Source organism: Coregonus clupeaformis, chromosome 17 (assembly GCF_020615455.1).
Source record: "Coregonus clupeaformis isolate EN_2021a chromosome 17, ASM2061545v1, whole genome shotgun sequence".
Lineage (NCBI taxonomy): Eukaryota > Metazoa > Chordata > Actinopteri > Salmoniformes > Salmonidae > Coregonus > Coregonus clupeaformis.
This window is the reverse complement of record NC_059208.1, coordinates 19,096,897-19,111,730: the sequence shown is the minus strand read 5'-3', so window position 1 is coordinate 19,111,730 and position 14,834 is coordinate 19,096,897. Positions and strand designations below refer to the sequence as shown.

General features: G+C 42.8%; 1 protein-coding gene across 8 annotated transcripts in view; it reads left to right on the top strand.

Annotated features, from left to right (window-relative positions):
- Positions 1-1,750: 1,750 nt before the first annotated feature.
- Positions 1,751-14,834, top strand: part of LOC121585936 (polycomb protein SCMH1) — a 51,043-nt gene continuing 37,959 nt past the window's right edge. For 2 of the 8 annotated variants that reach the window (XM_045226136.1, XM_045226129.1), the window contains exons 1-5: positions 1,751-1,897; positions 2,147-3,365; positions 4,230-4,322; positions 9,309-9,377; positions 9,673-9,753. In XM_045226136.1, the coding sequence (XP_045082071.1) occupies positions 9,353-9,377; positions 9,673-9,753 (106 nt within the window). In that variant the 5' untranslated portion in view covers positions 1,751-1,897; positions 2,147-3,365; positions 4,230-4,322; positions 9,309-9,352. The other 6 variants (XM_045226131.1, XM_045226132.1, XM_045226133.1 and 3 more) reach the window with 6 other exon arrangements.

Here is a 14,834-nt window from a genome sequence, read left to right as displayed (position 1 = left end):
TTGTCGTACCTTGACACGAAGGGGGTATGACAGCTGATTACCTTACTGAGTTAAACTTCTTTCAGTAAAAAACAAGAAACTGCAGTTGCAGTGGGCTAAGGAAAGAAAACACTGGAGAATTGGAAAAACATTGCCTGGTCCTGCTGTTTCACGCTGATAGGAGGACTAGGGAGTACATGCATTCATCATGCCGCGTGTGAACATTGCAGGCTGGTGGTGGTGTGCGGTGTGTTTTCATGGCACACCTTGGGCCCCTTGATAAAAGTGGAGCAACGTTTTAATGCTACATAATATCTGAACATTATTGCCAATCAGGTGCATCCCTTCATGGCAGCAGTATATCCATCTGTTAATTGATTTTTTTCATCAGGATAATGCCCAATGACACAAGGCTAGGATTGTACAGGAATGTTTCCACAAACATGACAGAGAATTCAGCTTACTGCAGTGGCCTGCCCAGTCACCAGATCTCAATCTGGAACGAGCTATTCGGAGTAGACATCCACTACCAGCCAACTTGACACAATTGTGGGAAGCATTGGAGTCAACATGGGCCAGATTCCTGTGGAAAGCTTTCGACACCTTGTAGAGTCGATGCCCCGACAAATTGAGTCTGTTCTGAGAGTAAAAGGGGGTGCAACTCAATATTAGGAAGGTGTTCCTAATGATTTGTGCACTCAGTGTATAGTAGTTACGTTTTTGCAAACTGAGTTCCTAGTGATTTGACTTTTATGCATTCCCAGAAATGAGAGTGAGAAGGAATGGATTACAGTGGCCAACAAAAAAGGAAATACAGTAAGAGAAGTAAAGTGGTCTTGGAATCTAGTAAATACAAACTTAGTTCTGACTCGTTTTAAGTTGGAGTGAAGGTTTTGGACTGATGGAGTTACCTGGGAGATCCATTTGACATCGCGATGGAAATTGCAGATGCGTTGGATGAGGTTGCGTCAGTGAGGATAACAAGTAGTGGGCTTATTTTTTTATTTTGTTTGTGTGTCCGAGGAGCAGAAGGAGTATGCATTGCACCTGAAAAAGATTTTGGATTGGAATGTGTTGTGTGTGGATCTGCGATGCAGGGCGCCTATCAAGGGGGTTATCTCTGGAGTGGCGCTAGAAATGAGTGCAAAGGATGTAACTGAATAAGTAGATGCAGTGGTTGGTGCATGCGACTGACCCATATGGTGGATGGCGTAAGGAAGCCCACTCCATCCATTCTATTGTTTTTTGAAGAAGTCTCTTCCTTCGCACATTTATTTGGGATATGCCCAAACCCATGCAGTGTGAAATGTTAAATATTTGTACATGTGTCAAGTGTATGTCGACGGGAGGAGTATCGTATGCCAGTTGAAGCGAAATACTGCAATTGTGGTGGCGAACATGGCCCGAATTCCTGAAGTGCCCTGTCAGGGTGAAAGAGACAAAGGTGGCAAGAGTAACATGATGACCACACCACTTGCGTTGCAAAATAAATGTACACATACATTTTATTCAATTGTTTAATCTAAACTGCTCGCGTGCGTCAACGAATGTCTGCGTAGCCAGGCACTAAAATAGAACTTTGTTCTATTTTTGATGCGTGACGCACTGCAAGTCCCGCCTCTCCCATCTCCTTGGTTTTTAGGAGCATATACCCACTTTGGTGGTTGAACGATGAACTGAGGTCCACACTCCAGTCCAGTTGGTGGTGGTAATGCACCTTGAAGTTGGTTGCCAACCGACATATAAAGTCCACAGAAGAAGAAGACTTCCACTGAAGGAGGAGAGATTACTAGAAACGAGTAGTTTCCCCTTTTATCTGGGGATTAAATGTCGGGGTAGAGAACACACGATTATGTGAGACTCAAATTAGGTCAAAATTCTACAAAGATCCAGAAAAAAAGGACCTTGTGCATTTCAGGTAAAATAAAAACCCAATGTTAATATCCCAGGACAAATGAGTTAGCAACTGCAAGCTAGCTAGCTAAATGTCCACGAATGTTTCATGCGTTTCGACCTGTCTCCAAATTAATATAGTTGGTTCAGAGTTCGTTTCGATATTTCAACCTGCGTGTCTTGGATCGCGTCTGGTGTGGATGTACAAAATCAACATGCGGACGCATGCCCAGTCTAGACAGCGTGTAAAAGCTGTCCTGCGTCTTCTTTCCAGAGGCAGTGAGAAGAGTGGAAGAACAGAGTAACGTTGAAGAAACCATGGTAGTTGGATTAGAGACACCAGAAAATTGTCCTCGCCTACAGGATCATGACATGTTGCATGTTAAAAAGGTGGAATTTGTATTGTTTATTGCATTGGTTATAATCTGCACAGCGGAAACAGAGGAAATCTGAGAAAATAGGCATCGTTGTGAGTGTGGCTGAATGTTTTTTGGGATTCTGGGATTTTACAGCAGAGCCATTATAAGGAATCATGTCGGCTAATGTTCAGTCCTCACAGGCCCCTGAGCCTGTGTAGGGATGTGATTTGGACTATGACTGAAGGAGTGGGATGTTTAAAATTTTATTTTATTTTAGTACTGTAAAACTGACATTTTTAAAACATCTTGTTCACTACCATACCGTAGGTGGCAGCAATACACCTCGAAGAAGAAGAAGAAGAATAAATGAACCCAGAAATTCTTCATATGAAGAAAGTGGACTTTGTGTCATTTATAATGATAGTGATAAACAAAACTGCACAAGTTGAAAGGAAGTAAAGAAAGCTTGATATCATTGTTTCTGCAGCTGAACTCTTTTTGGAATTAAAACATTTCACATCTGAAGAGCTACATGGAGTACTGTATGGTGTGGTTCCACCCTCTCAGGCCCCAGAGCCTGAGCAGGGTATTTGAGTTTTTGAAGGACAGAAGGAGTGGGAGTGTATATCTTTTTGTTAGTAAGGTTTTTGTAGTGTGTGTGGATTAATGTTCATTTTCCCTTTCCCGTATGCTTTTTATTTTACCCCTGTCCAGTTGGTGGCGATAATACATATTTTGAGTGTAGTTCTCCATACCCCCCCAATGAAAGTATGTTGAACATGGCAGGAAAACAGAAAATTAAAAGATGGAAGAAGGCAACATCTACCACTACACCTGACGAGAGCGAGGATGGGAGGGAAGAAGATGAAGATGAAGGAAAGGAATCCAGCATGGCAGGAAAACAGAAAAGCAAAAGGTGGAAGAAGGCAACATCTACCACTACACCTGACAAGAGTGAGGATTAATTACTTGTGTTGGCAGGTGCAGTGAAGACCACTGAGATTGAGCCTCGTCCTTCTGGCAGATCCATATGTGGTGTCAGGTTGGGTGGAGAAGAGGTTGAGCGATAGTGTACCGTCCTTCCAGGCTGCCGGCCTGGTGTAGGATCAGATAGGGCCAAGTAGTCGAATAGTGGTAAGTTTCTTCTTCTTTTTTTTATTGGTGTAGGGTTTGTTGGTAGAGCAAATTTTTCTACGAAGTGTGATGAACTCACTCCAGAGCAGTAGGTAGAGAAACAGAGCTAGATGAGAGGAAAAGATGAATAGGGAGTCCGTGAATGGCCTCACACTCCAGTACAGTAGGTGGCGGTGTATGCACCTCACGGTTGCTATCCGCCAACAAATTTAAAGAAGAAGAAAAAATGGACAGCCACTAGCTAATCCACATCAGAAAATACACAAACATTACAAAGCAAGGTAAACAGACTCGAATATATTGTTTACACGCTATCCTCTTTTTAACAAGCACACATTCAAGCCCTACATTTTGCCCGTAATTTAGCTAGCATTTGTTGATGTATTTATATTCAGTCCAACGATATATAGATAGATAGATAGATAGATAGATAGCCAGCTAACATAGTCTGCCCGTTAGCTGAGTTTAGCATGCTGTGTTGACGGAGCTAGCTAACGTTAGCTGTTGTTCGAGCATGCCAATGTTATTAGCTTGGAGGTAGGTACCTCTTCATATCCTCACTCTTAAATACACATATTTGCTGGCTGAATATCTAGCTACTGTGATTAATTGCTTGGCTTTTGCCCTGAGGGGAGTCCCATGTGTTGGCTTTGTGTTTTGAATAGGAACCCTTGATATCTTATGCTAGCTAGGCTAACTTAAAAATCGGCATTTTAGTCATATTAAACGGGCTAATGATGGTAGTTATTTTCCCTTATAGCCAGTACAGCATGGACGTGGGCCATTATAAATAATAGTGGTAATAGCAGCGAGCTGGTCTGTCCGAGCTAGTAGTTAATGCCGCTGTCATTTTTTTCTGGGAAGGAAAAGGAGGGAGCTGGTCGCAAAAATTTGGACGACATCCCCTTGATGCAAGGAAAAAGGCGCACTTCTATTGCGAGAACCAACTGAAGACAGGTTTGAAGACTATGATATTTTAAGGTTTTTTATTGCATATTATGATTCATTTTTGGTGTCTCATTCTCCATTGCTATAGCGAGTATTGCATATTTGAAACCGTTATTTATGGCCGCTTGTCAGCCCAATGTAAACTTAGCTTTTGGTAGCTAGCATGCACATTTACAGCAACTGAGCTTATGGCTAGCTTAATTTAGAAGTCTATTTGATTGCCTGCTGAAATGATGTAGCTAGCTAGTTTGCTAGCTTGATACTGTTACTGATGAACTGCTCCTGGTGTGTATAAATAATCAGCAATCTGTTATTCTAAACCAGTTAGGAGAAAAAAGCTGCAAGGTTACTTTGTTGTTGATAAACAGTACCAGTCAAAAGTTTGGACACATCTACTCATTCAAGGTTTTATTTTTTATTTTTACTATTTTCTACATTGTAGAATAATAGTGAAGGCATCAACACTATGCAATAACACATATGGAATAATGTAGTAACCAAAAAAGTTTTAACCAAATCAAAATATATTAGAGATTCTTCAAATAGCCACCCTTTGCATTGATGACAGCTTTGCACACTCTTGGCATTCTCTCAACAAGCTTCACCTGGAATGCTTTTCCAACAGTTTTGAAGGAGTTCCCACACATGCTTAGCACTTGTTGGCTGCTTTTCCTTCACTCTGCGGTCCGACTCTTCCCAAACCATCTCAATTGGGTTGAGGTCGGGGGATTGTGGAGGCCGGGTCATCTGATGCAGCACTCCATCACTCTCCTTCTTGGTAAAATAGCCTGTTGAAAAACAAATGATAGTCCCACTAAGCCCAAACCAGATGGGTTGGCGTATCGCTGCAGAATGCTGTGGGAGCCATGCTGGTTAAGTGTGCCTCGAATTCTAAATAAATCACTGACCGTGTCAGCAGCAAAGCACCCCCACACCATAACACCACCTCCTCCATGCTTTACGGTCTGAACTACACATGCAGAGATCCTCCGTTCACCCACACCGTGTCTCACAAAGACACGGCGGTTGGAACAAAAAATCTCAAATTTGGACGCCAGACTGGTCGGATGTCCATTGCTCGTGTTTCTTGGTCCAAGCAGGTTTCTTCTTCTTATTGGTGTCCTTTGCAGCAATTAGACCACGAAGGCCTGATTCACACAGTCCCCTCCGAACAGTTGATGTTGAGATGTGTCTGTGACTTGAACTCTGAAGCATTTATTTGGGCTGCAATTTCTGAGGCTGGTAACTCTCTAATTAACTTATCCTCTGCAGCACAGGTAACTCTGGGTCTTCCATTCCTGTGGCGGTCCTCATGAGAGCCTGTTTCATCATAGCGCTTGATGGTTTTTGCGACCGCACTTGAAGAAACGTTAAAAGTTCTCAATTTTCCGTATTGACTGACCTTCATGTCTTAAAGTAATGATGGACTGTCGTTTCTCTTTGCTTATTTGAGCTGTTCTTGCCATAATATGGACTTGGTCTTTTGCCAAATAGGGCTATCTTCTGTATACCCCCCCCCAACTTGTCACAACACAACTGATTGGCTCAAATACATTTAAGAAGTAAAGAAATTCCACAAGTTAACTTTGAAGAAGGCCTGTTAATTGAAATGCATTCCAGGTGACTACCTCATGAAGCTGGTTGTGAGAATGCCAAGAGTGTGCAAAGCTGTCATCAAGGCAAAGGGTGGCTACTTTGAAGATTCTCAAATATAAAATATATTTGGATTTGTTTGACACTTTTTTGGTTACTACATAATTCCATATGTGTTATTTCATAGTTTTGATGTCTTCACTATTATTCTACAATGTAAAAATTAAGAAAAACCCTTGAATCAGTAGGTTTGTCCAAACTTTTGACTGGTAGTGTATCTTTAAATGGTTGGTGTGTTTAGCGTGGCTATTTGGTAAATATGCTTTAATTAGTCAATTAGCCTTTATCTGCTATTAACTTCAATGTCCTGGGTGCATGCATTTTAAAATCAAGGGATTTGTGAGTAGCTGTGACTGCTGTGTGTTGATGCTAAACAAATCTAGTCTACTTTGAGGACCAATATGATTTCAGCAACTTGTTTGTTTGTTCGTCTGACCTAATGACCTGTGTGTTGTAGCCAACTGGTAGTTGAGTGTGTTTGGGTGGGTGACTGAGATCTGGGCCACCTCTTTGTTGTACCCTGTCGTCTGCTTCCAACGCTGACCCCCTGCCTGGCAGACAGAAGGGGGAGCGTTAAGAGCGAGTCCGTGGGAAAGTCAATTTGATCATCCACAAATAAAGTTAGTCGTTTCCAAATTAAACCACGTCCATAATTATCCTGAAGGTCTATATGTTGGAGTTCAGGCTTTTTGAAACTTTTAAGTAGGAAATTGTATGAATTTTGACCATTACAGGAGGCCAAGTCTCAAGGATATTTCAGTCAATAGTATTTCATGGCTTTTTAGAAAGGGTTCACAGGGGGGTATCCAGATTTTCATACTGTCAGTGTTTCCCCTATATGCATTCAGCAGCGACGCAACACTGCTGCTAAATCATGGCCACCACTGCAAAAAAATTGTTATTTATACTGAACAAAAATATGTAAAGTGTTGATCCAATGTTTCATGAGCTGAAATAAAAGATCCCAGACATTTTCCATATGCACAAAAAGCGTATTTCTCTAAAATGTTATGCACAAATTTGTTTACATCCCTGTTAGTTAGCATTTCTCCTTTGTCAAGATAATCCATCCACCTGGCAGGTGTAGCATATCAAGAAGCTCGCAGTACGTCCAACCGGCCTCAACCGCAGGCCATGTGTATTGCGTCGTGTGGGCGAGCGGTTTGCTGATGTCAATGTTGTGAACAGAGTGCCCCATGGTAGCTTAGGGGTTATGGTATGGGCAGGCATAAGCTACGGACAACAAACACAATTGCATTTTATCGATGGCAATTTGAATGCACAGAGACACTGTGTTGAGATCGTGAGGGCCATTGTCGTGCCATTCATCCGCCACCATCATCTCATGTTTCAGCATAATGCACGGCCCGTGTCGCAAGGATCTGTACACAATCCCTGGAAGCTGAAAATGTCCCAGTTCTTCCATGGCCTGCATGCTCACCAGACATGTCATCCATTGAGCATGTTTGGGGTGCTTTGCAACGTGTACGACAGTGTGTTCCAGTTCCCGCCAATATCCAGCAACTTCGCACAGCCATTGAAGAGGAGTGGGACAACATTCCACAGGCCATAATCAACAGCTTGATCAACTCTATGCGAAGGTGATGTGTCGCGCTGCACACCAGATACTGACAGGTTCTGACCCACACCCCTACCTTTTTTAAAGTTATCTGTGACCAACAGATGCATATCTGTATTCACAGTCATGTGAAATTCATAATTAGGGCCTAATGAATTTATTTAAATTGACTGATTTAACTGTAACTCAGTAAAATCTTTGAAATGGTTGCTTGTTGCGTTTATATTTTTGTAGCTCATGCCTTCCCATACCATAACCCCACCTCCACCTTGGGGCATTCTGTTCACAACGTTGACATCAGCAAACCGCTCGCCCACACAATGCCATACTGCCCGGGAACAGTTGAAGCCGGGATTCATCCGTAAAGAGCACACTTCTTCAGCGTGCCAGTGGCCATCGAAGGTGAGCATTTGTCCACTGAAGTCGGTTACGACGCCGAACTGCAGTCAGGTCAAGACCCTGGTGAGGACGACGAGCACGCAGATGAGCTTTCTTGAGACGGTTTCTGACAGTTTGTGCAGAAATTATTTGGTTGTGCAGACAGTTTCACCAGCTGTCCGGGTGGCTGGTTTCAGACAATCCCGCAGGTGAAGAAGCCAGATGTGGAGGTCCTGGGCTAGCGTGGTTACACGTGGTCTGCAATTGTGAGGCCGGTTGGACGTACTGCCAAATTCTCTAAAATGAGTTTGGAGGCAGCTGATGGTAGAGAAATTAACATTCAATTATCTGGCAACAGCTCTCCATCAACTTGAGACATCTGTGGCATTGTGTTGTGTGACAAAACTGCACATTTTAGAATGGCCTTTTATTGTCCCCAGCACAAGGTGCCCCTGTGTAATGATCATGCTGTTTAATCAGCTTCTTGATATGCCACAGCTGTCAGGTGGATGGATTATTTTAGCAAAGGAGAAATGCTCACTAACAGCGACGTAAAACTTGTGCGCAAAATTTGAGAGAAATAAGCTTTTTGTGCGTATGGATAATTTCTGGGATCTTTTATTCAGCTCATGAAACATGGGACCAACAATTTACCTGTTGCATTTATATTTTTGTTCAGTATACATGTCATGTCTCAAAATTGATATCTATCTTACCTCCTATATCGGGATTTGAGAAGAAAGATAAGTTCAACAGTGAGCCTGTCAGTTTGCCTTAGTTCTCGCACAGCATCCAGCCTAGCTGACGCAATGCTCTTTTCCAGATTTTGGACCACATTTCTTCTCTGGCCTCCATTGATTTAGTCACCCTAATCTTTGCAATCCTACAAGAGTAAAAACTCCAATAACCTTTTAATGGATTATGATAGAGACCTGCGGTTTGGAACATTGGCTTTCTTAGAGGAGTATCTACACAGTTAACATACCCATTGGTCAAAAGAGACTCCGTAACATCCATAACGGTAATTTTTGTTTTATTTCTCCAACATGCCAATATTTAGAAGTCAGTTATTTTTGGGGTATACACTTCCCCTAAGGGGTACTATAGACATACATATCAAAACTTTAATTTCTATTTTGTTTGTCAAATCTGTTAGAAATTCAAGTTTGATTTTGCGTGCAAATGTAATGTCCATAATGCTGGAATCACCCTTAAAAGGCTAACCGGGCTAGAACTAGTATAGGCTACAGCAGACTGGCTTCTTGAACACAATGTACAAGAAAGATCCAAATTGGACCTAAATTCTGACCTAACATGAAGAGTGAAGTATCAAATGGTTTGTGTTTACTTCAATGTTGTTTTGCCTTCTCATTTCCCTTCTTTAGAGAGTGGACTATTGTGTCTTGAACTCAGTCAGTATTACTGGAGCATGAGGAAGCCAGTGCCACAAAAAGGTAATGGAATGTCAAGAAATGGAATGTAATTGTCCATTTGAAAAGCGCAATGTACATCTTCTAGTGATGCTGCTCGAGAAGGGTCCTCTATTTAGGCTACTTTAATGTGTGTATAGAAGTCTCAGATGCTGATGTGATAGTTTGGCCTCACACATCTCATTGACTGTTGCTAATGATCAAGTGTATTTCTTCTAGTTATTAATAGATGGTTGATTCATAGAATTATTGAATGGTGTCGGCTAGCCTTTGAGGTTAAGTGTGTCTCTGAAACATTGTGCCCTGCTCTCTCCTCTAGCTATTGAGTGGAAAGATGGCAGGCGGATCAAGCATGCCCGAAGTGGCCGTCCCTCCCGGGTCCCATCGCAGTACCACGGAGGTAAGTCAAAAGTTTGGACACCTACTCATTCAAGGTTTTATTTTTTATTTTTACTATTTTCTACATTGTAGAATAATAAAAAAGTTTTAACCAAATCAAAATATATTTGAGATTCTTCAAATAGCCACCCTTTGCATTGATGACAGATTTGCACACTCTTGGCATTCTCTCAACCAGCTTCACCTGGAATGCTTTTCCAACAGTCTTGAAGAAGTTCCCACATATGCTGAGCACTTGTTGGCTGCTTTTCCTTCACTCTGCTGTCCGACTCATCCCAAACCATCTCAATTGGGTTGAGGTCGGGGGATTGTGGAGGCCAGGTCATCTGATGCAGCACTCCATCACTCTCCTTCTTGGTAAAAATAGCCCTTACACAGCCTGGAGGTGTGTTGGGTCATTGTCCTGTTGAAAAACAAATGATAGTCCCACTAAGCCCAAACCAGATGGAATGGCGTATCGCTGCAGAATGCTGTGGGAGCCATGCTGGTTAAGTGTGCGTTGAATTCTAAATAAATCACTGACAGTGTCACCAGCAAAGCACCCCCACACCACGGCGGTTGGAACCAAAAATCTCCAATTTGGATTCCAGATCAAAGGACACATTTCCACTGGTCTAATGTCTAATGTCCATTGCTTAAAGTGATGATGGACTGTCGTTTCTCTTTGCTTATTTGAGCTGTTCTTGCCATAATATGGACTTTTGACAATCTTCTGTATACCCCCCTACCTTGTCACAACACAACTGATAGGCTCAAATGCATTAAGAAGGAAAGAAATTCCACAAATTAACTTTTAAGAAGGCACACCTGTTAATTGAAATGCATTCCAGGTGACTACCTCATGAAGCGTGTGGAGAGAATGCCAAGAGTGTGCAAAGCTGTCATCAAGGCAAAGGGTGGCTATTTGAAGAATCTCAAATATACAATATATTTAGATTCGTTTAACCCTTTTTTGGTTACTACATGATTTCTTATGTGTTATTTCATAGTTTTGATATCTTAACTATTATTCTACAATGTAGAAAATAGTAAAAAATAAAGGAAAACCCTTGAATGAGTAGGTGTGTCCAAACTTTTGACTGGTACTGTACATTACCACACACACACTCCAACATTCTCAGATGAATCACTGCTGAATGGAAAATAACATCCTGAATCAAACACATTCATATTCAGTTCTAACAAGGGGTTGGAACTAAAATTATTTTCCAATTGTTTAGTACTGAACAGAACACTTTTTTTTTTTTCGTTCCACTGTTCCGACCAGCAACAAAGTTCTGAACTTGTTCGAACCCCCAAAAAAGTACCGGTTTATATAGTTCTTTTCTGTTCCTTTTTTAACCTGTTAAATCAACTGTTTTTTACATTTAGCTTATTAAATTACTGCGACTGAAATTTTGCGGGGTGGGGAGAGCGCGAGAGAGGGTTGAGGAGGAGGCTTGAAGCGCTGGGCATCTTGTTATGACATGCATTTTCTGAATTAGGTCCACAGAATTATACCTAGGAGGAGCGGCTTCTATAGAGGAACTTTGAATGTCGTTTGACCTATCTTGCTAACAAGCTTGAGCTAGATAGCTAACAAGCTTGTGTGTGTAGAGCGGCACCAGAGTTAAAAACATGTCTTACCTTTTTGTAGTTAATAAATCTGACGCCAAACGTGATAACTAGGCCTATAGTATCCTTAACTACCATTGGAAAAGGTTAATCCATTCTTCTCTAGCTAATAAAAAATCTCTCCGTATCTTCTGAATCACGCTTGTAACGTCAGTACAGTAGCCTATGGGAAGGGTAGGTAGGGCTAAACATACAGGCAAAGATTTTCAGCTTGCAAGCAGACACTGGAATACGTTTCTGAGTGACTGATTGAGGGCTTTGCTTAGATTTTCTTTGTGGAACTACCAAAAAATGCCTGGTTCCCATGTTTTTAAAATAACGGTTCTGTTCCACAACAGTATGGATCACTTTCGAACCCGGTTCCATTTCTGTTCCTTCAAAAATGTTATTTTCCGGTTTTTGGTTCTGTTCCCTGCACTGGTTCCAACCCCTGGCTATAATACTGTTCTAAAGGCGTCAGCATGCTTCAGTTCGGCTGGCGGCTAGCGAAGTCGGCGAACCGAACGAGTGTGCTAAGCATTCTACCTTAAAAGACCTTAGCTTGAAAAATGATAAAGAAGCAGCAATAGTACTGTTTATCCATTTTGAGACACTGTAGCCATTATACACTGCTCAAAAAAATAAAGGGAACACTTAAACAACACAATGTAACTCCAAGTCAATCACACTTCTGTGAAATCAAACTGTCCACTTAGGAAGCAACACTGATTGACAATACATTTCACATGCTGTTGTGCAAATGGAATAGACAACAGGTGGAAATTATAGGCAATTAGCAAGACACCCCCAATAAAGGAGTGGTTCTGCAGGTGGTGACCACAGACCACTTCTCAGTTCCTATGCTTCCTGGCTGATGTTTTGGTCACTTTTGAATGCTGGCGGTGCTTTCACTCTAGTGGTAGCATGAGACGGAGTCTACAACCCACACAAGTGGCTCAGGTAGTGCAGCTCATCCAGGATGGCACATCAATGCGAGCTGTGGCAAGAAGGTTTGCTGTGTCTGTCAGCGTAGTGTCCAGAGCATGGAGGCGCTACCAGGAGACAGGCCAGTACATCAGGAGACGTGGAGGAGGCCGTAGGAGGGCAACAACCCAGCAGCAGGACGGCTACCTTCGCCTTTGTGCAAGGAGGAGCAGGAGGAGCACTGCAAAATGATCTCCAGCAGGTCACAAATGTGCATGTGTCTGCTCAAACGGTCAGAAACAGACTCCATGAGGGTGGTATGAGGGCCCGACGTCCACAGGTGGGGGTTGTGCTTACAGCCCAACACCGTGCAGGACGTTTGGCATTTGCCAGAGAACACAAAGATTGGCAAATTTGCCACTGGCACCCTGTGCTCTTCACAGATGAAAGCAGGTTCACACTGAGCACATGTGACAGACGTGACAGAGTCTGGAGACGTCGTGGAGAACGTTCTGCTGCCTGCAACATCCTCCAGCATGACCGGTTTGGCGGTGGGTCATTTACATTTCACATTTTAGTCATTTAGCAGACGCTCTTATCCAGAGCGACTTACAGTTAGTGAGTGCATACATTATTATTTTTTTCATACTGGCCCCCCGTGGGAATCGAACCCACAATCCTGGCGTTGCAAACGCCATGCTCTACATCCCTGCCGGCCATTCCCTCCCATACCCTGGACCAATTGTGCACCGCCCCATGGGTCTCCCGGTCACGGCCGGCTACGACAGAGCCTGGATTCGAACCAGGATCTCTAGTGGCACAGCTAGCACTGCGATGTAGTGCCTTAGACCACTGCGCCACTCGGGAGGTCAGTCATCGTGTGGGGTGGCATTTCTTTGGGGGGCCGCACAGCCCTCCATGTGCTCGCCATAGGTAGCCTGACTGCCATTAGGTACCGAGATGAGATCCTCAGACCCCTTGTGAGACCATATGCTGGTGCGGTTGGTCCTGGGTTCCTCCTAATGCAAGACAATGCTAGACCTCATGTGGCTGGAGTGTGTCAGCAGTTCCTGCAAGAGGAAGGCATTGATGCTATGGACTGGCCCGCCCGTTCCCCAGACCTGAATCCAATTGAGCACATCTGGGACATCATGTCTCGCTCCATCCACCAACGCCACGTTGCACCACAGACTGTCCAGGAGTTGGCGGATGCTTTAGTCCAGGTCTGGGAGGAGATCCCTCAGGATACCATCCGCCACCTCATCAGGAGCATGCCCAGGCGTGGTAGGGAGGTCATACAGGCACGTGGAGGCCACACACACTACTGAGCCTCAATTTTACTTGTTTTAAGGACATTACATCAACGTTGGATCAGCCTGTAGTGTGGTTTTCCACTTTAATTTTGAGTGTGACTCCAAATCCAGACCTCCATGGGTTGATAAATTTGATTTCCATTGATAATTTTTGTTTGATTTTGTTGTCAGCACATTCAACTATGTAAAGAAAAAAGTATTTAATAAGATTATTTCATTCATTCAGATCTGGGATTTGTTGTTTAAGTGTTCCCTTTATTTTTTTGAGCAGTGTACATTTCCTGAAAATAGTCAGAATTAATCTAACTCAAGAAATCTGTCATTAATTTTGAAGTTTTTGCCGAGGAGATCTAAGTCGCGCAATTTTACATCTAAGTAAGATGTTTGGTGCATTATTTCTCAATGAAAAAATGTGCATGAAAATGAGTTGTCTCTCGTTGAATGACAGCAAAGACTTTACTGAAGAATCCCTACTGTTCACCGACGAAGGGGCGTAGACTTCGGCTACCGACTTCGGCTTGCCTCAAGAAAAGAATATGCCCGAAAAACCAAATAAATAACGTACCCAAGTCCAAAACGAACAAACACGTCCCAAAATGTTGTCATAATACAGGTGCAGCTCAATAAATTAGAATATTGTGGAAAAGTTAAGTAATTTCAATAATTCAATTAACAAAGTGAAACTCATATCGTGGATTATTTACACAAAAAGTGAAATAGTTCAAGCCTGTATTTGTTTTAATCTTGATGCTTACAGCTCATGAAAACCCCAAATTCAGTATCTCAGAAAATTAGAATATGACATAAGACCAGTGAAAAAAGGAAATTTAATACAGACATGTCGGCCTTCTGAAAAGTATGTTCTTGTACATGCAGTCAGTACTTGGTTGGGGTCCCTTTTGCATGAATCGCTGCATCTATGGGGCGTGGCATGGAGTCGATCAGCCTGTGGCACTGCTGAGGTGTTATGGAAGCCCAGGTTGCTTCGATAGCGGCCTTCAGCTCGTCTGCATTGTTGGCTCTCGTGTCTCTCATCTTCCTCTTGACAATACCCCATCAATTCTGTATGGGGTTCAGATCAGGCGAGTTTGCTGGCCAATCAAGCACAGTAATCCCATGGTCATTGAACCAGGTATTGGTACCTTTTGGCAGTGTGGGCAGGTGCCAAGTCCTGCTGGAAAATGAAATCAGCATCTCCATAAAGCTTGTCAGCAGAAGGAAGCATGAAGTGCTCTAACATTTCCTGGTAGAC